The 25,280-nt window shown below is 36.0% G+C and overlaps 2 protein-coding genes across 3 annotated transcripts in view; both read left to right on the top strand.

Annotated features, from left to right (window-relative positions):
• Positions 1–6,505: 6,505 nt before the first annotated feature.
• On the top strand, positions 6,506–9,871 carry LOC113513701 (uncharacterized). Its single transcript, XM_026897689.3, has 5 exons — positions 6,506–6,665; positions 7,091–7,217; positions 7,942–8,218; positions 8,305–8,430; positions 9,712–9,871. The coding sequence occupies exons 1-5, from the start codon at positions 6,596–6,598 to the stop codon at positions 9,829–9,831; spliced, it is 720 nt and encodes a 239-aa protein (XP_026753490.1). The 5' UTR covers positions 6,506–6,595; the 3' UTR covers positions 9,832–9,871.
• A 1,728-nt stretch (positions 9,872–11,599) lies between these two features.
• LOC113511351 (eIF-2-alpha kinase GCN2) overlaps positions 11,600–25,280 on the top strand; it is a 37,861-nt gene continuing 24,180 nt past the window's right edge. For both annotated transcript variants that reach the window (XM_052900460.1, XM_052900459.1), the window contains exons 1-11: positions 11,600–12,237; positions 13,944–14,110; positions 14,920–15,055; positions 16,162–16,266; positions 17,249–17,388; positions 18,053–18,198; positions 19,081–19,585; positions 21,041–21,163; positions 22,538–22,664; positions 23,769–23,891; positions 24,879–25,102. In XM_052900460.1, coding sequence (XP_052756420.1) covers positions 12,184–12,237; positions 13,944–14,110; positions 14,920–15,055; positions 16,162–16,266; positions 17,249–17,388; positions 18,053–18,198; positions 19,081–19,585; positions 21,041–21,163; positions 22,538–22,664; positions 23,769–23,891; positions 24,879–25,102 — 1,850 coding nt within the window. In that variant the 5' untranslated portion in view covers positions 11,600–12,183. The remainder of the gene's footprint in view (positions 12,238–13,943; positions 14,111–14,919; positions 15,056–16,161; positions 16,267–17,248; positions 17,389–18,052; positions 18,199–19,080; positions 19,586–21,040; positions 21,164–22,537; positions 22,665–23,768; positions 23,892–24,878; positions 25,103–25,280) is intronic.

Raw genomic sequence — 25,280 nt, 5'->3', positions numbered from 1 at the left:
TGTAACGGTTATCCTGTATCGTAAAATTACTTTATTAATTAAAATATTTTTACATGCATTTTTTATTATAACTTTAATAGTACACGAATAGAATTTAAAATTAAAATACCTGCTCCGTTAGTCACAACCTCTAATTAAAAATTAAGTACTTGCAATCCGAACAATGGTTATACCTACTTTCTTTTTTAGACGTTATATGAAATAGCTATCCTGTGTCTTCAATTAATTTCGATAATAATAATTTAAGACAGAATTCCATAAAAAAAACATGACTTAAGTTGTGGCGAAATCAGGTATTTTGATTAGAAAACTAAACTACTTAATCGATTTTGATATAATTTTTATGAGACCAATCTGTAAGTATATCCTTTCAGATAAAATAAGGATTTTCCATATAGACGTATAACTAATAAAGTTATAAGGTGACAAACATAAAAAATACAACCCAATTTAAAACCTAAACTGAGGTACTACACGGTTTTATACCATCAGGTGAGCCGTATGCTCGTTTGTCCCCTGTGTTATAAAAAAAAAGCCCCCGCCTGCACTATCAATGAGCACCAGTAAGGGATGATATGTGACGATGATAGCAGGTCAGTTAGCCTATCGTGACAAAATCCACTACATTTAAACACGATGGTTTCAAGGGGGAACCGCGTGGATGTCGACCTACGTAGGATGTATTGTTAACAATGAGGCGGTTAAACCTTGTTACTAACAATCCCCTTTCCTCACTGTTGGCTGTGGCTGTGTTGGCTCACTGAAGACTTTCTCATGCTGCCTTTGTAGGATCCCAGGATATATGATGAAGAGAACACGTCTCTGAACAGGACTTTCCACACTATTGTCACATTCAATCGATATATCCTTATAATGCAGACAAAGTCACGGATAGAAACTAGTCTATACTAACATTATAAAGAGGAAATATTTGATTATTTGTTTGTTTGTTTATAATAGTCAAACTCGGCTGAGTTTAAAAATACTTTCAGCTATATATTATCAATGAGTAATATAGGCAATTGAAGGATAAGCAAGCTGACGAGGCAATGGGCTGGTCACATAGCTCTTAGAACCGACAACCGATAGGAAAGAAAGGTTTTTGAGTGGCGACCGCGTACAGGCAAACGCAGTGTGAGACCCCCCCCCCCACTAGATGGACTGACGACCTGAAATGCAATGCAGGGATTAGTGGATGCAGGTGGCTCAGTACCATTCTTTATAGCAGTCTATTTTTTTTATACAACTTAGAATGGCAACAAGCTGACGGTCCACCTGATGAAAAGTGGTAACCGTCGCCTATAGACCTGAGCAGTACCATAGACATAACAGAGTACACTGTTTCGCCCATGATACCCCCCCCCCCCATGCGTTGCCATTCCTGAGGACTCAGATGTTATTCCTCCGTACCCAGTAAATTCACGCCAAATCCCACCCTTCAAACCGAAACACAGCCATGCAAACACAGCTGCTTCACGGTTGAAACACGAATGGGACAGAGGTACCCAAGCAATCGACTTTTGTACAAAGTCTCCCTCTGGTCTATGGCGGAGGCTTATGTCCACAGCAGTGGACGGATAATGACTGAAATGATGATGAATATAGGCAGTATATTATTTTTGAAAATACTATCTATCCGTGCGAAGCCTAGCCGGATCGTTAGTATTACGTAAAAGTAATTTAGTATACAGCATACATAATCAGACAATAATAATAAGATGCTCTTTGGATGACATTGATAAGCACTTTCCTTACTGATAACACACAATAGATACTAGATATAAATAATCAAATAACATTTAATTAAAAATAAAAGACCATTCTAAAGAATAATAATAAAGTTTAAAGGAACATACCTGTCTGATATGGTTGTCAACCGTGATAAATTATTTATTTATGTTACCAGAGGGAGACTTTGTACAAAAGTCGATTGCTTGGGTACCTCTGCCCCATTCGTGTTTCTACCGTGAAGCAGTTGTGCTTGCATGGCTGTGTTTCGGTTTGAAGGATGGGATATGGCGTGAATTTACGGAGTACAGAGGAATAACACCTGAGTCCTCAGGAATGGCAACGCATGGGGAGTATCTTGGGCGAAACAGTATACTCTGTTATGTCCATGGTACTGCTCATGTCTATAAGCGACGGTTACCACTTTCCATCAGGTGGGCCGTCAGCTTGTTTGCCATTCTAAGTTGTATAAAAAAAAAAATCACAGCATTATATAAGTATAAATGTTATTATATCAATCTTACTATTACCATTCGCCTTGTGGTCCCGGCATAGAATAGGCCACCACTTACTTACCCGTAAGTGTCGTGAGTAGCGACTAAAGAAGGGCCAAGGATGGGCAGTAACGTCCCTCTTAAAACATTTCCAAAGCCTGACTGCGGTTGCCAATCTGCCTACCAAAAATGGCAACTACTTATTATTAACATATACAATATTAGCCGTTAACTATCCACTGCTGAATATCGGCCTCCCCCATAAAGGGTCGTTTTGCCAGTAATTGCCACGCTTGACAGACGGGTTAACAACCCCAGTTGGGGGAAAGGGATTATTAGTAATGGAGACTGAGAATCCCATTGCTAGCAATATACCTAACCAGGTCGACCTTCTAGCGGTTCCCCCTGGAAACTATCATGGTTAATTCCTGATGAATCCATCATGATGGGCTAACTGGCCTGTTTTCATTCTCATCTATCACCCTTCACTGGTGCTCCGCCAGTGTATCCCGTTTTCACCCAACAAAAAAAACAACAACAGTTATACATTGGCGATGTTTTTTTTTGACATTTTTTTTTTATTTGTCATTGATACTGCTGTCTATATCTTGACTGTTAAGTTCCATTAGTCGCCTTCCAGCACGTGGACGAAAGAGTGGTCCATTTTATGTCAAGACCCTATAACGGTTCAAATTATTATAATGCATTATTATTGGCTCTCTTGGGATTATATTGACACAACAGATACACACATATATACATACATACACATATATATTATATGTTAACATCTAAACAGTTTTCACTTTTCATTGATTGGGTCGTTAGCTTATTAACCACTAGCTTTTAACCACGACTTTATCCACGTGACCGAAATAGAAAGAAAGAAAGAAATATTTAAGTAAACTTAGATTTAAGCATTTTTGAATAGTTACAGGCCATTTTTTTCATTACCGCTTATTCGGAACGCAATTTTAGCAAAGAAGAACAAGCGAGAAATTCAGCTTTTTTTATTTATTTTTTATACAATTTAGAATGGCTAACGAGCTGACGGCCCACCTGATGGAAAGTGGTAATCGTCGCCTATAGACATGAGCAGTACCATGGACATAACAGACTATACTGTTTCGCCCATGATACCCCTCATGCGTTGCCATTCCTGAGGACTCAGGTGTTATTCCTCTGTACCTACTCTGTAAATTCACGCCATATCCCACCCTACAAACCGAAAGACAACCATGCAAACACAACTTTTTTGTTGCTTTGCAAAAGCTGTTGCTTTTTTCAAAAAGTTCAACTACATAAATAATGAATTTGTGTAAATACAAACTACTAAACAGTATCAGATCGTAACAGATATGTTCATTAACCGGAAAAAAACTGCTCGGTACGGATAAATATAAATTCATTTCCATTTACATCTGCTAGAGTGGTGGAATATTTTTTTTATGCAACTTAGAATGGCAAACAAACTGACGGCCCACCTTATGGAAAGTGGTAACCGTCGCCTATAGACATGAGCAGTAACGTGAACATAACAGAGTATACTCTTTCGATTTGAGCACCTCCTTGTTTTGGAAGTCGGTTAAAAGTATAACTTCGATTCGAAATATTATGACATTCGTTCTTAAAGGTTATTAAAGGACAGTCGTCCTTTAATAACCTTGGTGATACAGCGATTATATCATACTGCCGTCTTGTAGGTCGCAGGTTCGATGTCCGCTTAACATCGTTATTAGTCTAGATGTCTTCGTAAGGAACACTGATACCTAGTCCGAGACTAGAGAGAGGGATTGTTAGTAATGCGAACTACCATTCCCATTGCTAGCAATATACTCGTATCCTGTTAGGTCGAGCTCCACGTGGTCCCCCCTGGAAACCATCGTATTGAGTTCCTGGTGTACTCATCACGATAGGCTACCTGACCTGCCTTTTCATCTCACCTATCATCATTCACTGGTGTCTCACACAGCGTACACCGTTCGCGCAGACGGATTACCACAGCATTGTCATTCTTTAAAAAAAAAGTCCGAGACCTTGACACGTCCTGAAGATTATCGTCACCATCATATCAGCCGTTACCTGTCCACTACTAAACATATGCCTCCCCCATAGAAGCTTAAGCCCCATAGAACTCTGCCATAAGAAACTGCCCTAGGCCACCTGCAACCACTGGATATGATTACATGCAATTCGGAACACATTTTTTCCCTTAGTACTTTTTTTTATTTTTGGTGGATGAAAATGGAATGGTAACCCCGCCTGCGCTAATGGGATACGCTGGCGGAGCACCAGTGAAGGGTGTTCGATGAGAATGAAAACAGGCCAGTCAGTCCATCAGGATGAATTCATCAAAAATTAACCATGATAGTTTCCAGGAGGAACCACGAGGAGGTTGACCTGGTTGGGTATATTGCTAGCAATGGGATTTTTAGTCCCCATTACTAACAATCCCTTTCCTTCCTTCTCTTAGTACTGTAATAATTAATACTTATTTTTTCTCTTAAGGATTATAATATACAAAATAATAACACACTGTATACGGAGACAGTATTAATTAGATAAATGATAAAATATTGATTCGAATATGACAGACGAAACCAGCATAATTTTTAGATAGGTTATTTCAGGGTTCCCTAGAAAAAATGACGCCCTCTATAAATGTGTAGCAAGGAGTCACTGGGCAACGGGTATCGTTTTCTGTATCGTTCCTTGCCAGTCTATGGCAGAAGCCTACATTCCACTGTGGAATAAGAATGATTCATCATTTAAATCGATCGAATTATGTATTTTTTATTTTATTTTTTTATGTAACTTAGAATGGCAAACAAGCTGACGGCTCGCCTGATGGAAAGTGGTATCCGTCGCCTATAGACATGAGCAGTATCATGGACCTAACAGAGTATACTGTTTCACCCATGATACCCCACATGTGTTGCCATTCCTGAGAACTCAGCTGTTATGTTGAACTTAATCTGTACCCTGTAAATTCATTGCCATATCCCACCCTTCAAACCGAAACACAGCTATGCAAACACAACTGCTTCGTGGTAGAAACACGAATAGAGTAGAGGTATCCAAGCAAATGACTTTTGTACATAGTCTCCCTCTAATGTGTTGTGGCAAATATGACAAAGACCATCTGTTCTTCTTTAACCAAAGGGTGTCTGTAAGAGATTGCTGTAGCAAAAAGACCGCCTTGTAAATACCAGTGTACTTACTACTACATATATATATATATATTATCTGTGTTACTACTATGTACTAATGTACCTTTTTGTAAATATTTTAGTCTGTGTTTTATATTACTGTATTTCACTTCAATCTTTTAATTGTTATTGTATAAATTTGTTTTGTCTCTAGTGCAATAAAGAGTTTAAATAAAGGAAGTCTCAAAAATTCTGCTGTTAAATTAGTTTTTAACAATTTACAGTCTATAATATTTAGTGGTCCCGTGGACAGTAAATACTGTCATGCATTTAACCGAAATAATCTATTACTAACTATATAGCTACTATGGCGTGAATTTACAGGGTACAGAGCAATAACATCTGAGTTCTCAGAAATGGCAACGCATGGGGGGTATCATGGGCGAAACAGTATGTGTATGTACTGTTATGTCCATGGTACTGCTCATGTCTATAGACGACGGTTACCACTTTCCATCAGGTGGACCGTCAGCTTGTTTGCAATTCTAAGTCATATAAAAAAAATACTAAAACTTTATTACTTATCGTATTATTTTTGCACCATATATGTTATGCTTTATATACCAACCCTATAAATACTTTATCCTTTCAGGTTCTCAAGGTTGACTGGAAGAAATCCCTTTAAGGTACATTTTACCTATACCTTTACCTCCGCCTGTGTACATTTTTGCTATAACCTAATATCTATAATATAAATGAATGTACAAAAGCATATAAATAAATAAATATATAACAATTTTTTAAATCTTTCTAAGAAACACTGCAGGTATTTTTTTAACTGTACTATACTTTTTATAGATTATTTTAAAAAATACTAATATAATGATCAAAAAATGTTGGCAACCCTATTTACTACCGTGGTGTTACCATTTTAATTATGTAACTATCGATATTGTCCATTTTTTTTTAAAGCAAAACCGTCTCATGCAGAAAATTCGTGATCCAATAGGTCGTAGTCTACGAAAATTGTACCCTAATTTAATTATAATAAATACTGATTTTACTTTATCTAATCGAAAACAATCTCAATAATTAAGTGAAAAGCTTACATTTATATATATTTTTTTTATAATTGCGCAGTTAGATAATCTGTACTCAGATAGTCTTAGTTGTTCCATCAAATATCCTTTAGTTCTTAATCAAGTCTTTAATAAGTTAATCAACATGTTCAGAAATCTTTTTTATTTGTTCTTCTTTTTATCGGCATCTGCTGTATATTGTCAAATACAATGGCGTGAGTATAGTTTACATTCATATATGACTTCTGTGTAAAAATAGAAAGGATTTGATTTATTTTTATTAGTTTTTAAAACTCTAAACTTACTTAACCGATTTTAAAACTTTTTTATGCTACTTAGTATGGCAAACAAGCTGACGGCCCACCTGATTGAAAGTGGTTACCGTCGCCTATAGACATGAGCAGTACCATGGACTGTAAATACATATAACAGAGTGTAATGTTACGCCCATGATATCCCCTATGCGTTGCCATTCCTGAGGACTCAGGTGTTATTCCTCTGTACCCTGTAAATTCACGCTATATCGCCCTTCAAACCGAAACACAGCCATGCAAACACAACTGCTTTACGGTTGGGACGAATGGGACAGAGGTACCCAAGCAATCGATTTTTGTACAAAGTCTCCCTCTGGTTTTTTTAGATAGTCGAAGCAGGTTGATGGATTTTGATAAATACTACAGAAATGTAATCCAGGAGACCGTGTACGAAGTGGAAAAAAGAGGATGGTCCAGCCTTAGGTTTAATGACAATATCACACAAACACTTGGGTATGTATGTATATTTTTATTGTTTTTAATTTGAACAGAAAATCTTGTCAATGAATTTACCAATTATGATTTCTCTATAATCTAAAGATTTCTCTACATTGTATGAAACAAAATCTTCCCTCTGTCTATACGCTTAGATCTTTTAAACTACGCAAAGGATTTTAATGCGATTTTCACCAATAGACAGAGTTTACTGTCCACTATTGAACATAAGCCTCCCCCTAGAGAGGTTTTGTCAGTAGTTGCCACGCTTGGCAAGTGGATCAGCAAACTCAGTGAGGCTTGGAAATGTTTTAAAAGGGACGTTGCTGCCCATCCCTCGCCCTCTCTTAGTCGCCTCTTATAACAGCCACGGGAAAGGAAGGGGTGGTCTATTCTATGCCGGGACCATACGACCATTAGCTCATCAGTTTGTTTGCCATTCCATATTGCATAAAAATGTTGTATAAAGTATGTAATACGAGTATTGGGGAGAAGGGATTGTTAGTAATACGAACCATTGCTAGCAATATACCCTGTCAGGTCGACCTCCACGTAGTCATCCCTGGAAATCATCGTGCTGAATTCAGATGTATTCATCACGATGGACTAACTGACCTGCCTTTTCGTTCTCACCTATAATCTCTCACTGGTGCCTCGCCAGCGTATACCATTAGCGCAGGAGGGGTTACCAGTTCATTATCATCCATTAAAAAAAAATACGTGTATTGTACGCATTTTCCAGTGAGGTGCTTTATGATTGGCATTTCAACGGCTCAGTCACCTACACCAATGGTTTCCTCGTTTCCGTTCAACAACTGCAAGTCACGAATACCCAACAGTTTATAAATAACAGGACCTTGCCTGATAACAGTACCGCCTTGTTTGCGGGTGTTCAGGGCCGCTTCTTCATGAGGGACACCAGAGTAGGGTTTGATGTTTATGTCCAATTATTAAACGAAGATAAACCGCAATGGTATACAGGAATTTACAATCATCAAACTGTAGAATTCTCATTAACTGTAAGTACACATTTGTTCAGAGGGAGACTTTGTGCAAAAGTCGTTGGAAGTCTGATGAAGTTGTAAAATTTTGTTCTTTATTGCAGATACAAAAAAATCTACGTACAAACGAAATGTCAACGTCTTCAACACTACAGTCTCTATCGGCTGGTATAGGAAACCGTATGGTATATATGCCAGCGAATAATGTGACTGAAGCATTATCCAGAGTTGTAAGTCATGTTGAACCTCATTATCATCGTCTTTCTATCCTTATCTCAATTATTTGGAGTCAATGAAATATGTTTTCATGCATATTACACAAGATTTTGACTTGTAGTTTTAAGACCAGCCCCCTACCTGTTGTCAACCCTGCTTAGTGGGGGGAAAGGGATTGTTAGTAATAGAGACTAAGAATCCCATTGCTAGCAATATACCCAACCAGGTCGACCTCCTCGCGGTTCCCCCTGGAAACTATCATGATTAATTCCTGATGAATTCATCATGATGGGCTAACTGGCCTGTATTCATTCTCGACTATCACCCTTCACTGGTGCTCCGCCGGCGTATCCCGTTAGCGCAGGCGGGGTTACCATTCCATTTTCACCCATAAAAAAACCCTGCTTAGTAAGGTTGCTTAGAGCTTGTTAATAATGCAAACTACCAGTCCTAAGGTATATTACTAGAAACAGGTCAGGTCGATCTCCACGTAGTTCCCCCTGTAAACCATCGTGCTAAATTCCTGATTCATCACGATAACGCTAACTGACCTGCCTTTTTATCTCACCAATCATTCCTTACTAGTGTCCTGTACCCTATAGGGTATACCATTAGCGCAGGCGGAGTTACCTCTCCATTGCCATCCAAAAAAAAGTAACCTCTCCTTGGTAATGCATTTATTGGTGGTATAAAAAGTAACAACCGTGCAAACCAACAAAAGTAACAGGATAAAAAGTAGCCTATGCCCATCTTCATCACAAATAAGCTATATCAAACTTCATGATGACTACTTGAGCGGTTGAGGCACTAAGAAGTCACAAACTTATTTTCAAAATTATGAAACAAATATGTAATTTTTTTCCAGGAATGAAATATTTATAGCCAGTGCCACTCGGAATAATGTAAAAATTATAACAAAACCCCACCCATTTAAAGTTGGTCAAACTATGTTTTTTCTTTAATGGATGGTAATGGAATGGTAACCCCGCCTGCGCTGTCGGTATACGCTGGCGGGGCACCGGTGGGGGATGATAGATAAGGATGAAGCAAGTCAATTAGCCCATCGTAAAGAGTCTAACAGTAAATCAATCACTATGGTTTCCAGGAGATGCCACGTGGAGGTCGACCTGACAGACCCCATTACTAACAATCCCTGCTCCCCTCTAGTTATACAATAAAGTAACTCATATAGAATCTTAAAAACGTTAGGTATCCTCCTTTTTGAGACAGTCGTGTGTATTTATTGAGGAAGTAAGTGTAAGGACACAGTGTAAAAATTTGACATTTATTTACAGTATGTCCCGAGTAACAATTGGAATGGCATCCGAGACTGGGGCACTGCAGTGTTTGCACCCATTATGCTGGATATTGCTAAAAATCATATAGCATTCCCGAAGTTTTGTCTTGGTTGTTAAATTTATAGAAATGATTAAATTATATTTTTTTTAAAGCCTTCTTGTTTCTTAATCTTTTCTTCACCTACCTGATAAAATACCTTTATATAACCGAATTTATACGTTTATATAAATGTTTATAAGGTACATAATTAAAATATATATATATAGATTGACTACCTTCCACCCACGACTTCGTCAATGTTACAGGAATCTGTTAATTGGGTGGAATAAAGTAGTTTTTTTTTTTTATACAACTTAGAATGGCAAACAAGCTGACGGCCCACCTGATGGAAAGTGGTAACCGTCGCCTATAGACATGAGCAGTACCATGGACATAACGGAGTATACTGTTTCGCCCATGATACCCCCCATGTGTTGCCATTCCTGAGGACTCAGGTGTTATTCCCCTGTACCCAGTAAATTCACGCCATATCCCACCCTTCAAACCGAAACACAGCCATGCAAACACAACTGCTTCACGGTTGAAACACGAATGGGACAGAGGTACCCAAGCAATCGACTTTTGTACAAAGTCTCCCTCTGGTAGTTTATGTAGTTGTAACTTTTCTCAGTGTATGCCAAATTTTATAAAGATTGATTGAGCCGTCAAAGCGCCTAAGAAGTAACAAATAAACAAAATCACTTACATTTATCATTACTAGTAAAGATGTTAAAAAAAAACCTACACCTACGATACAGGCAAATTACAAACCTGTATGAAGTCTCCTAAAAGTGTAATTAGATATGTATCACATAGATTTATGAATCTACAGTTGCACTAAGATTATTAAAGCGAGAGAAATAAATAATATACATACATATTTATATTAATAATAATAATGAATACTCTGTTTCAATAAAACTTAATGAAACTGTAACAAATTTGTTGATTTTTTACTCAGAAATACTCTGTGTTATATTTTTATAGTCTTTTAATAATAGATGATTTATTTAATTATTGCAGATCCTTTATTCATCACTAAGACGGCCATTATTATACAATACTATTAAACAACCAATCAGTGTCCACTTCTAGTGATGTCCCGTAAACACTAGTGATGGATCTTACAACAACTCTGTATGTAATATTTTACTAATTTAGAAACATTCAATGAATTATAGTAGAATCTCAATTATCCGAACATCGATTTTGCAGATTTATTCTTCACAGCTGTATTATTATTTGGGTAAATAGATATTATATAATCCATTATCTTTATAGATCGTAATGTTTTTCTATCGTATTGTCTAAATGACGTATGTAAAACCCTAAGAACAAAGAATTACATAGGAGTGATAAAATTGTCAATTCATAGCAGGCTAGTGTATAGAAAATTTTATGCGGCCGTATAATCCTACCAAATTCAGATACAACCTGTTTGCATACTTTCTACATAAACTGTGTAAAATATATAATCTAGTAATGTAAAATTTGTTATTATCAAATAATTGACATTTTCTATATGCTATGAGTTGAAAAAAATGACATCTGATGGTTTATCTTTCGTCCTCTTTTTACTAATTATATTTGCATAAGAAGAAAGGAGCCATATGATTTACAATTTTTATTTTATCATTCCTTCTATGTAATTCCTTGTTCTTAGGTAAAACCCGTAACATAATAAAAAAATATTAAAGTTTAATTATGTTTGATTTGACTTTAAAGTCGATTATTTTAATTTTCCATTATACGGAATATCCCTGGTTTTTTAGATTCGGATTATCCAAAATTTACTGTAATCTGTTTTTATTGGACATCAACAGCAAATTGAAATAAACTATAGTTAGTACTATTACTTATTCGGTGTATGTGTGGATCGACTGACATATTTCATCTCCACCTATTATCTTTTATTAAAACGCTAACATCTAATCTATCTAAGGATAATCGGCTAATCAGCTAAACTCATTGTCAACCCATTTATAGAAAAGGACCTACAATTTATATCAACAACAATTAAGCAAATATTTTCTATTAAATTTATAGGCTCTTGTTATTCAAAGAAGCGAAAGAAAGCGATACTATTTTAGCCGTTATGCATACTTAATAAACTAAAGGCTGGACCGTTTATGATTCTAATGTTGCAAGTACTTCATGACAAAGGTGCATGAGAAATGTTAATGTCAAAATGACAACAGGAAAATACTCCATTGTCAAACGTCATATCTATCATACAAAATGTAATTGACAGCATTTCGACGAGAAATCACTCTAATCTGTGGACAAGAACGGACTTTTATTTATATTGTGGCGGTATCGATTCTTCAAAATATTGTTTAAAAAGCAAAAATATATCATACAGTTTGTACATAGTTTCATCATTACGGTGTCTTTTATTTGTATTGAGATTATGTTAATTTCATGGAACAATGTGTGACGAAAGCCCAGAAGAGAGACAAAAAGATGAACTTGTATCATTGGAGGTTTGTGATTATTTATAGTTGAGATCTATTTTGAATATTTATCTATTAAAAATCCATTCGGTAATCTTAACCACGTGTTGATCATGCAATGTGAGGAATTTATTAACTCATAACCTTACACATCTTCACTTTATTTATATTTCACTTCGGCACATTTTAAATTATTTTTAAAAGGGTATTTGTGGATAAAGTTTATGTCGTTTTTAACTGATACCTTCACTTGAACGGTCACTCATAAGAACAGTATATTGTAAAAAATCAATTTTAAAAAATCATAGTACCAACAAAAAAAAAATTAAACAATTGCATCCGGCATAGTTATTTGATTTTATCAGTCTTTATGTACAGATCAGCTCATCTCCATGTGGAACCTTCTAAAAACTATTGTGGTTAATTTCTAGTGTTATTCATCACAACCTAAATATTTAACTTAAGTTTAAACTACCCCCTATAAAATGTACAAAAATAACTAAATTTAAGGAGTATTTAATTTACTATGGGGGAAGTCTCACTTTTTTTATGGGTGAAAATGATATGGTAACCCCGCCTGCGCTAAGGGTATACGCTGGTGGAGCACCAGTGAAGGGTGATCAATGAGAATGAAAACAAGCCAGTTAGCCCATCATGATGAATTCATTAGGAATTAACCATGATAGTTTCCAGGGGGAACCGCGAGGAGGTAGACCTGGTTGGGTATATTGCTAGCAATAGGATTCTCAGTCTCCATTGCTAACAATCCCTTTCCCTCTGGGGAAGTCTCATTGATATTGAACAATGACATTGATTGTAAATCAGATATTGACATATTCAATCAGAAATTTTCATTGTATCAAAGCACTTTACATATATTGATAACCTAATAGTTTATAAGCATAGTTTGGTAGTTTGTATTTGATTCTTATTTTGTATGTAGTTTTTATCATTAATTTTTTTTTTGTAATAAAAAATCAACCTATTCTGTTTCATCTCTTTTTTTATACATCTTAGATTGGCAAACATATATATATAACCGTCGCCTATAGACATGAACAGTACCATGGACATAACAAAATATACTGTTTAACCCATAATGTTATTATTGTGGGTGGGTGGGTGTTATTCCTCTGTACCCTGTAAATTCACATCATATTCCACCCTTCAAACCACGAATGGGACAGAGGTATCCCAATAAACGATTTTTGTACAAAGTAAACCCATATTTTGTACAACGAATGTTGATCTAATCTCTGTAAATGTTGAGTACAACTATAATTGGATTGCAAACTTATAATGCTATTATTGTATTCTATTGTTCATAGATTCTGATTTCTCACCGCACAGTCTGCACAGTGTGTCTGAAGATAGATCCAACTTGTATAGTATATGCCTTACTGGCATATTCCCAGTTAGGGCACCCATAATGACTCTTACCTGTTCTCTGCCACTGCTGTAGATGAGTTTATTCCGTCCCTTAGCATTGTCATTTAAAAACTTTTTAGTATGCCTAAGACCTTTTAAAAACCTCCATTCCTGTTGCTTTTTCTTCCTCACATACTTCTCAAGAACAGAGTTAACAACACATGATGCAAGTGCAACATATGACTCATAATATAATATAATACCTGTGGAATGAGCTCTCTGCCGAGGTTTTCCCAAGAGACTACAGCATGGGATTCTAAATTTGTTTATTATAAAATAAATTTATTGAATTTGTTTTTATTTAACAGTCAATATACCCAAATCTGGTACAAGATCTGCGTGCAAATACAGCATGGAACATATGGAGACCGAATGATTTCCTTCTAAAACTACTCCCGTTGCACAACTCTGATGTTGAAGGCATACATTGTTCGGTTACATTACGATTCACTTGCTGCCACAAATATCCAGATAAGTAAGTTCCAATTTTTCTATTATATTTGTTATCTTGCTAATATAATAAAATCTTGCATTTTTTATGCAACTTAAAATGGCAAACGAGCTGATGGAAAGTGGTAACCGTCGCCTATAGACGTGAGCAGTACCATGGACATAACAGAGTATACTATTTCGCCCATGATACCCCTGTGCCTTGCTATTCCTGAGAACTCAGGTGTTATTCCTCTGTACCCTGTAAATTCACTGCCATATCCATCTTCAAACCGAAACACAGTTATACACACACAACTGCTTCACGGTAGAAACACGAAGGGACAGAGGTGCCCAAGCAAACTACTTTTGTACAAAGTCTCCCTCTGGTCGCATTCTCGCTTATCAGCACAGGTAAGTTTATTATTCCATTTTCATTCATTAAAGACCCACCACTGCTAAATTAATATAACAATTCATTATTACATTTATTAAAAAAATTAATAGAGATGATTAAAAAGTCATAATCAAAATCGGTTCAGCCAGTACGTGAGTGTTCTGATTCTAACATACATATATAGGGGAGAGAAGGGATTGTTAGTAATGGGCATTAGTAGCCCTATTGCTAGCAATATAGCTTGTCAGGTCGACCTCCTCGTGGTTCCCCCTGGAAACCATCGTGATTGATTTATTGTTAGATTCGTCACGGTGGGCTAACTGATCTGCTTCATCCTCACCTATCACCACTCACTGGTGTCCCGCCAGTGTATACCGATAGCGCAGATGGGGTTACCATGCCATTATCATCCATTAAAAAAAACATACATATATAATTTACATGATTTTTTCTTACAGACCTCCTACAATAGTAATTCACGAGCACAAAGGGTTGTCAATTGAAAATGCTTCAAAACTACTTGAAGACTTGAACAATTTAGCAAAACAAAAATGTGGAGAAGTCATGATATTTGAATTGGCTGAACATACACGGGTAAGGATATCTACTACAATATAGGGTGTGGATGGTGCCCTCTAGTGGCAAGAGTTTCCGTAACATTTTCATTATATGATCTCTAATGTGGCTTACCAAGTGTCAATAAATGACCCAAACATACCAAATGTTTTTGCTAGGATTCGATCTTAAGATACTGCAACCATAATCAAGCTTTCTCCAAATGATGTGTATAATTTCTTTTCATATGCATACTGTTTTAACATTGTATTAACTAAAAAAAAAAATTTATGGCACAACAATAATATATACATAAACATCAAAGCCTAACTGTGATTGCCAGGGGGGAAAGGGATTGTTAGTAATGGAGACTGAGAATCTCATTGCTAGCAATATATCCAACCAGGTCGAACTCCTCGCAGTTCTCCCTGGAAACTATCATGGTTAATTCCTGATGAATTCATCATGATGGGCTAACTGGTCTGTTTTCATTCTCATCTATCACCCTTCACTGGTGCTCCGCCAGCGTATCCCGTTAGTGCAGGGATTACCATACCATTTTCACCCATAAAAAAAAAAACTGATTGCCAACTTGCGTGCCAAGCATGGCAACTACTGGCAAAACCTCCCTTAAACAGGAGGTCTATATTCAGCAGTGGGCAGTTAATGGCCAATGTCATCATAAACATCGTTTTTAACATATATTAGATACAATAAACTAGATAGCTGACTAATATTGATGAATCAAATATATATTGTCCCAAAATTTTATTTATTTATTTATTTATTATAACAATGTCATTACAGGTCTTGCTTAATTAAATATATTTTACTCTTAAATAAATTAGGCTTTTTTCCAAAAGCTGTTGACAAAATTTCAAATTTTGTCACAATGGGGAAAAAACACTGCAGCACTTTTATATTTTTATAAAAACCATCGCTACAAAAAATATCTTAAAATTCCTATTATTGATAGGAACTATGAGTAGCAGCGAACTTTAAAAAAACGAGAACAAAAGATCGTGGAAAGGTTGCAGTGTCATAGGGTTTTCTACTTGAAAAAGCCCATCGTTCAGTAATAATAATACTTTCAAATCATAGCTTGTAAGATCTTTGTTTATAATCTGATTTTTTGTACTTTCCAGCAATTCCTTCATGAGCACAACAAGCCTACACTGTCCTTCTACGATGAAATGTTGAAACAGAAAAATGAAAAAGAACAATTAATCAGACAAGAAAAACAGGAAGAGGTTAGTTTAGATTTTTTTTTCCATGATCTTTATTCCTATCCTTTATTCTTGCCCTTCCTTTCCCATGGCTGTCGTAAGAGACGACTAAGGGGAGCAGTGTCCCCTCTTAAAACATCACCAAAGCTTAATTGTGGTTGCCAAACACCCGCCAAGCGTGGTAACCTTAGCAAAACTCCCCTTATGTGGGAAACCGTTAATCATCAGCCAGTCTCATTAACTGTCTACTACTGGACATATCCAACTGCTGGATATGTCCAGCAGTGGACAGTTAACGACTGATGTAATAATAAACAATATTTCCTTAACAATGTAACAAGCTGTGTAAAATCTGTTTAGAACTTAATGAAAATGTGATAAAATTATTTTGAATTATCACAAAAAGATTCAATAAATGAAATTATTAACAGATCAAAACATTCAATCAATTGATAAATTTTTTATTTGTACTACTATTGGATGTCAGCATTGTAATATGAAATGGAATTAAATATAATTAAAGATTATGTCAACACACACACATTCACAAGAAAAAAACAACTTTATTTGTGACAAAACCAGTTATTTTGATCTAAAACTGAATTATTGAACCGATTTTGATAAAAATTCTATGCGATCAATCTGTAAGTATATCCTTTTAAATAAAAAAAATAATCCAAATTGGTTTACAACCAACGGAGATATATAAGCTAAAAGTATAAGAGGAACGGTAATCTGACCTGTTATGAAAAACAAAACCCCAAAGGAGACTTGTAAGATGTAGTTGAAACAATTGAAACTACAAAAATAGTAAATTTCTAAAATTCTTTTTACACACACACGCACACGCGCACGCACACGCACGCGCACACACGCATGCACGCACCTATCCATACACACACCCACCCACGCACACATTGTTAAAGAATGAATAATAATTATATATATCTTTACACAACTGCTTCCTTAATTTTTTCGTAAAATTATAAATATTATTATTTTTCAGCGTAAAAAAATCAAGGACGAAATCCAAAAGAGACACGAAATGTATATTGCAGCGAGGCAACAGAGTGCTGGTCGTAAAAGTGGCAGCGGTCTAGATGCAGACAGCAGTGAAGGTACCAAGGACGCTCCTGAGCTCGTGTTGTAAGTTCCTTTTCAATTCATTACATTATAGTTTTTTAACTAATGAACTGACGAACAACAAGTCAACTTTATACATTCCTAATTTAATAAAATTGTAATTAGGCAATATTTGTATAAAAGTGATATGTAAGAAAAATAATATGAAGGGTCTTAAGAAGATCAATAAATGCAATATTTTTTAGAAAATTTCAGGATTTAGAAATTCTGCATATTTGTTCCGACTTGACGCAAAAATTACTGCATCAGTTGAATGGTATTTTTACAGTTGAAGATCTACCTTTTTTTTTATGCAACTTAGAATGGCAAATAAGCTGACGACCCACCTGATGGAAAGTGGTAACCGTCGCCTATAGACATGAGCAGTACCATGGACATAACAGAGTATACTGTTTCGCTCACGATATTCTCCATGCGTTGCCATTCCTGAGGACTCATGTTATTCCTCTGTACCCTATAAATTCACTGCCATATCACACCCTTCAAAACAAAACACAGCCATGCAAACACAACTGCTTCACGGTAGAAAGATGAATGGGACAGAGGTGGTCAAGCAAACGACTTTTGTACAAAGTCTCCCTCTGGTATATAAATAATGAATTTGTGTTAATACAAAGTACTGAGCAGTATCAATTCATAATATTAATTCTTATAATATTAATTTTAGTTACGCGGACAGTTACATGTCCCCCATCAAGAAGGTGCCACGTGACCGCCCTAAATACGTCAGTTGTACCTGCAACTTGGATAATTTGCATACATTAAAAGTCTCGCAGAGGAAAAATAGCAAAGTGTACATTGGGAAATGCTTAGGTAAGTTTTATTATAAACTAACTTGATATTTAAATTTTTTTTTTATAATACACGGGGCAAATGAGCATGCAGCTCACCTGATGGTAAGTGACCATCACCGCCCATGATCACCCGCAACACCAGAGTCATTGCAGGTGTACTGCCGGGCCTTTAAAAAGGAATATGCTATTTTCTTAAAAGTTATAACGTCGAATCGGTTCGGAAATGCTGCTGCTGGAAGTTGATTTCAAAGAGTGGTTGTACGTGGAAGAAAGTGCATTGAAAAACGAACGAATCATGACCAGGATATGTTAACTAACTAAAAATAATCTATATTTTTTTCCATCCCATACAAAATGTATATACCAAATTTAATAGTGATTGGTTTTTTCTTGTTGGATGAAATGGATTGGTAACCCAGCCCGCGTTAACGGGATACGTTGGCAGAGCACTAGTGAAGGGTGATCGATGAGAATGAAAACAGGCCAGTTAGCCTATCATGATGAATTTATCATGAAGAATCAATCATGATAGTTTCCAGGGAGAACCGCGAGGAGGTCAATCTGGTTGGGTATATTGCTAGCAATAGGATTCTCAGTCTCCATTACTAACAATCCCTTTCCCCCCCAATCGCCCATATTAGCCATCAATATCCGACTACCATTTTGTTCACGCACGTTTAGCGACACGTGTTTCACCTCTAAACGAGGCATCTTCAGACAGATCATTAGATTGACGTTCGGAGCCTACTTTTAACCGTTCAGATGAAGATGGATGTATGATTGCTGATGATCATTCTTAAAGGGATGATTTTATTCCACTTTGTATGCATATTAGGGTCCCATGAAACCATGGGGCTCTTAATATGTTAGAGAAGTCTATGATATATGTGTTTTTATCCAGGTCACTCCTCCAACGGAGCTACAACATACTTGGCTATCGAAGACTCTGGTGAATACCTCATCGCCAGGAAATGGTGCTTACCATCAGCTTCTGACTTCCAAACCCGCACTCGACGAATGGACTTACTCCGCCTAGACTTAAAATCAATGTGCCGTTTACAGCATTCCTCGTTAGTGCCATACGTTGCTATAGAAATAAGTAAAGAAAACAAACGGACAGCAACGCAAACAGTTTACATATTTAGAAATTATATTCTAGGCTATTCCTTGAAGTATTTAATAGAGAAGTGTAAATATAGTGATAAATATGAAGTGTTGAAGCTAGTGAGACATATTGGTGTTGGTATTTTCAGTGCATTGACAGAATTGCATAGTGTTAACTTGTTGCACAGAGACGTTAGGTGCGAGAATGTTTACTTGGACGATTTAGGCGTGGTCAAGTTGGTCGGTGCTAGTTTAGATCTGAGGCTAGCGGAGATGCTCGAAGGCGAAAATTACTGTGATAGGTGAGTGGTTTTTTTTTTTAAATATTTTATAACATACTTTCATGAGTCTAGGATGTTGGTATATTATTTTGATTGACGTAGATTGGAACAGGGACATGACAATTGGATTCCCTGGATTTCTGGTAAATAAGAATCAATAGACTCTGTCTGATGCTGGTGTTTCCCTCGTATCTAAGTAGTTTTTTGTTCGACATTATTTATTATAAAATATATTTTGTATTCCCCTGTTGTCCCGGCATAGAATAAGCCACCCCTTCCTTTCCAGTGGGTGTGGTAAGAGGTAACTAAGGAAGGGCGAAAAATGGGCAGCAGTGTTCCTCTTAAAACATCTTCTAAGCCTAACTGCGGTTGCCAATCCGCCTGCCAATTGTGGAATCCAATTATATTTTTTGTTATTCCTGTCTACAGTCGACTGGTAGATAATGCCATACAGTGTTAAGTCCACCATTTACATTTTCTAGGAATATTAAAATTTAATAAATAATAAGCAATTGCTTATGATACTTTTATAATACAAATTTCTTATTGTATTTTGTATATTAATTCATTTACAACGAAAATAGTTATTTATATAATATGTTATTTGTGTATCGAAAGTAAAATTATAATACTTGATCTAACGTGGCAAAATGGAAGCCTGTGCCCTTCAGTGGATTAATGTGGAGTGGTTAGAGAGATAGTAAGACAGAATCTTACCAATTGTTTTATTGTTTATTTTTCTTATCACCCTTTTGTTACTTTGGCATGTGACATGGTGTAATAGTTAAAAATACCAATAGTACCAAAAGTATCTTTGTGCCAATAAACTAATTGTTAAATTTATTTTATTCTATTGCTTCAGTAATACAAATATATATATATATATATATATATATATATATATATATATATATATATATATATATATATATATATATATATATATTATTATTATAGCTTTTTATCCACTTCTGTGGTCCCCAAGGGTAAAAGCCTCCTCCATCTTTTTCCACTTCTCCTTATCTATAGCAATACCCGTCCAGTTCTTTCCTGCTATCTTTATTATGTCATCTGCCCATCTCTTTCTTTGTCTTCCAACATTTCTTTTATATATATATATATATATATATATATATATATATATATATATATATATATATATTTTATTGTGTGAAAATGGAATGATAACCCCGCCTGCGCTATTGGTATACGCTGGCGGGATACCAGTGAGGGGTGATAGGTGAGAATGAAAAGGCAGGTCAGTTAGCCCATCATGACGAATTCAATAAGAAATTAACCACGATGGTTTCTAGGGGGCAGCGCATGGAGGTCAACCTGATATGGTTTATTGCTAGTAGTGAAGCTGTTAGAATCCATTACTAATAATCCCTTCCCCCCCTATTTTTTTGGATTGCTGTACTATGACTGAGCCCTAATTGAGCGATCTTTATACTTAATTTTTTTTTTTTATTGCAGTCAATCTCAAGCGCAAGATATATACACTGCTGCACAGCTGTTGATATCTTTAATAGCACAAGAAAGGAACTCCCACGAAATACCCCCAGAATTGCCCAGCGCTGCCAAAGATTTCTTCTCAAAGTCAGTATTTTATGTTTTTTCCTTTACATCAATCAAATGTAACATTTTGTAGGCATATTTTATTAAACAGGGTACAGTTATATTGATTCAGTTAAAAGTAAAGAGTATAAAATCCTTTGGGATATATTGTTTTTACAATATCTTTTTATTTTTTTTTTAAATGTAATTAATACAGATAAATAAATATCTTTTCTGAAAGAATTTGGCATCTGAAAGAATGGCAAATATACTAACAATTCATCTAATGGAAAGTGGTAACTATTGCCAATAAATATGAACAGCTTTATGATAGCAATGGTATCCCTTATATATTGCCATTCCTAAAGACTGGTATTATAACTCTATATCCTGTAATTTTCCATACTCTATTCTTCTACCCGAAGAACTAGGTAAGTACAGCTGCTTGCCACCATAAACTTTATACTTTATTTGTACCCAAAATTTATATTGTTATAATTTATATAAAATAAAGATATGATTTATATAAAATATCACTATTGGAACATAGACACTCGAGCAGATTATTGTACTTCACCTTTGATCATTTAGTTGTTTTTATACTGCCACACCATATGTGTGGTCCTGGCATAGAATAGGCCACCGTTTCCTTTCCTGTAGGCGTCGTAAAAGGCGACAGAGGGAACTTAATGAATGGTTTATTTTCTCTTCACAAAAGGTAGAATAAAGTGACATCTTGAGGTACAATTAATGAAGACCAATTTTGTGAGAGACTGGTGCTTAGAGACTTAATGGTAGAGGGAAGCGCAGCAGCGTCCCTCGAAAAGCCTAACTGCGGTTATCAACTCGTCTGCCAAATGTGGCAACTACTGGCAAAATTCCCCCTATGGGGGAGGCTTATGTTCAGCAGTGGACAGTTAATGACTGGAGTGATGCTACCATGGTTACATACATACAGTCCACCTGATGGTAAACAATTATCATAATCTACATAATAATAATAAGTAAACTTGGTGTTTCACGTGTGTGTTTTTTTTTTGATGGGTGAAAATGGCATGGTAACCCCGCCTGCGCTAACGGGATACGCTGGCGGAGCACCAGTGAAGGGTGATAGATGAGAATGAAAACAGGCCAGTTAGCCCATCATGACGAATTCATCAGGAATTAACGAAGATAGTTTCCAGGAACCGCGAGGAGCTCGACCTGGTTGGGTATATTGCTAATAATGGGATTCTCAGTCTCCATTACTAACAATCCCTTTTCCCCCATCATGTGTGTGTTGCCGAGCCAAAGTTTAATGTAGGCGTCGACTACTCTATTATTAAAAAAAAAACTACCTAATTATTATTCTTGTCATTTTCCAAATATTCTTTTTATTTTACTGCAGCCAGGAAACTCACTCTCTTTCACCCTCAGATGTTTAACAGAAGATGAGTATTCTCAGTGGTCTGCTGAGAAACTAGTCAGCCATGGGTTCCTGGTCGACGTTCCCGCCAAGCAGCCGAGCAATAAGCAGCCTGGCGATGGTGGTAGCGGATCCGATGTAATAATTTTCAGTAGTGTCATTTAAGTAGATTTAGTAGTAAGAAAGTATATGTTCTTAGATTATAAAGTATATAGTTTGGTAATGTAAAAGAGAGAACATATAATAACTCTTATATGTTAGAGCGAGACAGACAATAGGACAATATATGCTAGAAAATAATTTGCACAATATATGCTCGAAGCTGATTTGGCAGGAGTATGAACAAAATTATGTCTCATTATTTTTACATTCACAATTGAATGTAATTTTTAGAATTTTTTTTTATTATTATTTTTAGAATGGTTGGAAGAAAAAAATATCAAATTTAATCCAAATTAAGTTCCTATTGGCCTCGAATCGAAATTAAAATTATAACGAATATGTCAAGTATATACATTTACAGAACACGCATATTAGAGTAATCATTTTCTTGCCTCGTTTTTGTTATTGTCCAGTCTGTCAATACTACGTCTATGGATTTATTTGTCACTGTGTAATGAAGTGAGAATATGAAGAATAGTTCTCCTGTGACCACTCCGCAATGCGAACGAAGCTTCTTAAAGACATATCTGAGAGTACATGTGCAACTTTTAGAACAGTCCAGAATATTCCTATTAACATTATAAATGCGAAACTTTGTATGGATCGATGAATTTTTGTTACTCTTTCCTGCTAAAATAACTGAATGTATTTGAATGAGATTTGCATAACATAACTTTAAATTTTAATAACGTAGCACAGTGGATACTTTAGATAGATAAATAGATAGATAGATACTCTTTATTGTTTCCTCCAAAAGATTACAATAGTAAACTTATTATAGATACAAACAATTACAAGAAATAATCACAATGAAAAAATAATGGGCGACCTTATCGCTAAAAGCGATCTCTTCCAGGCAACCTTTGGACGGAGAGGAGTATTTATAAACAGTTTGATCGGAGGCACGATGAAAATTCATTTATTTCTAAATATGAAGATGTTTTACATGTAATAATGTAAATATACATGTACTTTATGTACTAATTTAAGCGGCCGGAGCCGCGAGATACAGCTGATCTAAAATACAACTAGGCCGTAATCTTGTTTGCCAATTCATATTGTATTAAAAATGTGTTGTAGGACGATGAAGAGGTTATAAAAATACGCAGCATAATCCCGACCACGAGTGGCCACTCTCGCCTCACAGACGAGTTCGAAGAGCTTGCATGGCTCGGCCAGGGTGCTTTTGGCGATGTCCTGAAGGTAAACATGTACTATTTAATTATTAAATTGTTGTTCTTTTAAAATAATCCATAAGAAAATCTTATAGGTAAGTTTTTTTTTTATACAATTTAGAATGGCAAACAAGCTGAGAAGCTGACGGCCCACCTGATGGAAAGTGGTAACCGTCGCCTATAGACATGAGCAGTACCATGGACATAACAGAGTATACTGTTTCGCTCATGATACCCCTCATGCGTTGCTATTCCTGAGGACTCCCGTGTTATTCCTCTGTACTCAGTAAATTCACGCCATATCCCACCCTTCAACCGAAACACAGTCGTATAAACACAACTGCATCACGGTAGAAACACGAATGGGACAGAGGTACCCAAGCAATCGACTTTTGTACAAAGTCTCCCTCTAGTTATCTACATAGTTACTTTTATCTGACTAATTCCATAAAAGGTCTTGACCCCATTGGTTGGTTGAATAAATGTGCGAGTGCGTACGTACGTGCGTGCGTGCGTGTATGTCTGCGTGCGTTTGTACTTGGTTCATTGGTCGAAAAATGGGCAGCAGCATCCCTTTTTAAACGTCAAACCCTAACTGCGGTTGTGAACCCGCCTGCCATGCGTAGCAATTACTGGTAAACTCCCACCCTACCCTTTGGGGGGGGAGGGGACGGCTATGCAGCATTGGATAGTTAATAAGATAGATGATTGAACTCAGACTTAATACATTCAAATATCTTTTCCATTTATAATATTTTGAGATTAATTTCAAAAACTGCTTATTTGATTAGTAGAATAAAATATATTAAAATAATAAATTCTACCTAATAACATTTCTAGGATTGATTATTTGTCGTCAATCGCCGACCGTTATTCAGTCTACGCACATCTTGCAATATCTGCGTACTAATGGTAGTGGAATTTAACAAATTAATTCAAATCAACTAACCAATGACATGAATTTCAGCGAAATAATACCTGAATTAGTAAAAAAATATACATTTTTTATTTTCAGGTGAAAAATAAACTCGACGGCGGATTCTATGCGTTGAAACGCGTCAAATTGAACCCCGAAAACGTTCAACTGAACAGGAAGATCACGCGGGAGGTGAAACTGCTGTCTCGGTTGAACCACGAGAACGTGGTTCGTTATTACAACGCCTGGATAGAGTCGATCACCGACGTGGATGATGATGATGATGACTCGTCCAGTTGTAGCGTTGCTAAAACACCAACAAGGTATAATAAAAGGGCCTACCATGAAATGTTTTCCGAAATTTCAGAGTCGAACGTAACACAAATTTGTTCTTAAAATTACATAATACTTACTGTTTAAAAACGTTAAAAAGATTTTTTTTTTTGGACTTTTATGGTAGGATTTGTGACGAACGAAATGTTAACCTCCATTTACTGGGCT

The sequence above is a fragment of the Galleria mellonella genome, unplaced genomic scaffold, assembly GCF_026898425.1.
Source record: "Galleria mellonella isolate WM207_F2 unplaced genomic scaffold, CSIRO_AGI_GalMel_v1 utg65, whole genome shotgun sequence".
NCBI lineage: Eukaryota > Metazoa > Arthropoda > Insecta > Lepidoptera > Pyralidae > Galleria > Galleria mellonella.
This window is presented reverse-complemented; position numbering and strand designations above follow the sequence as displayed.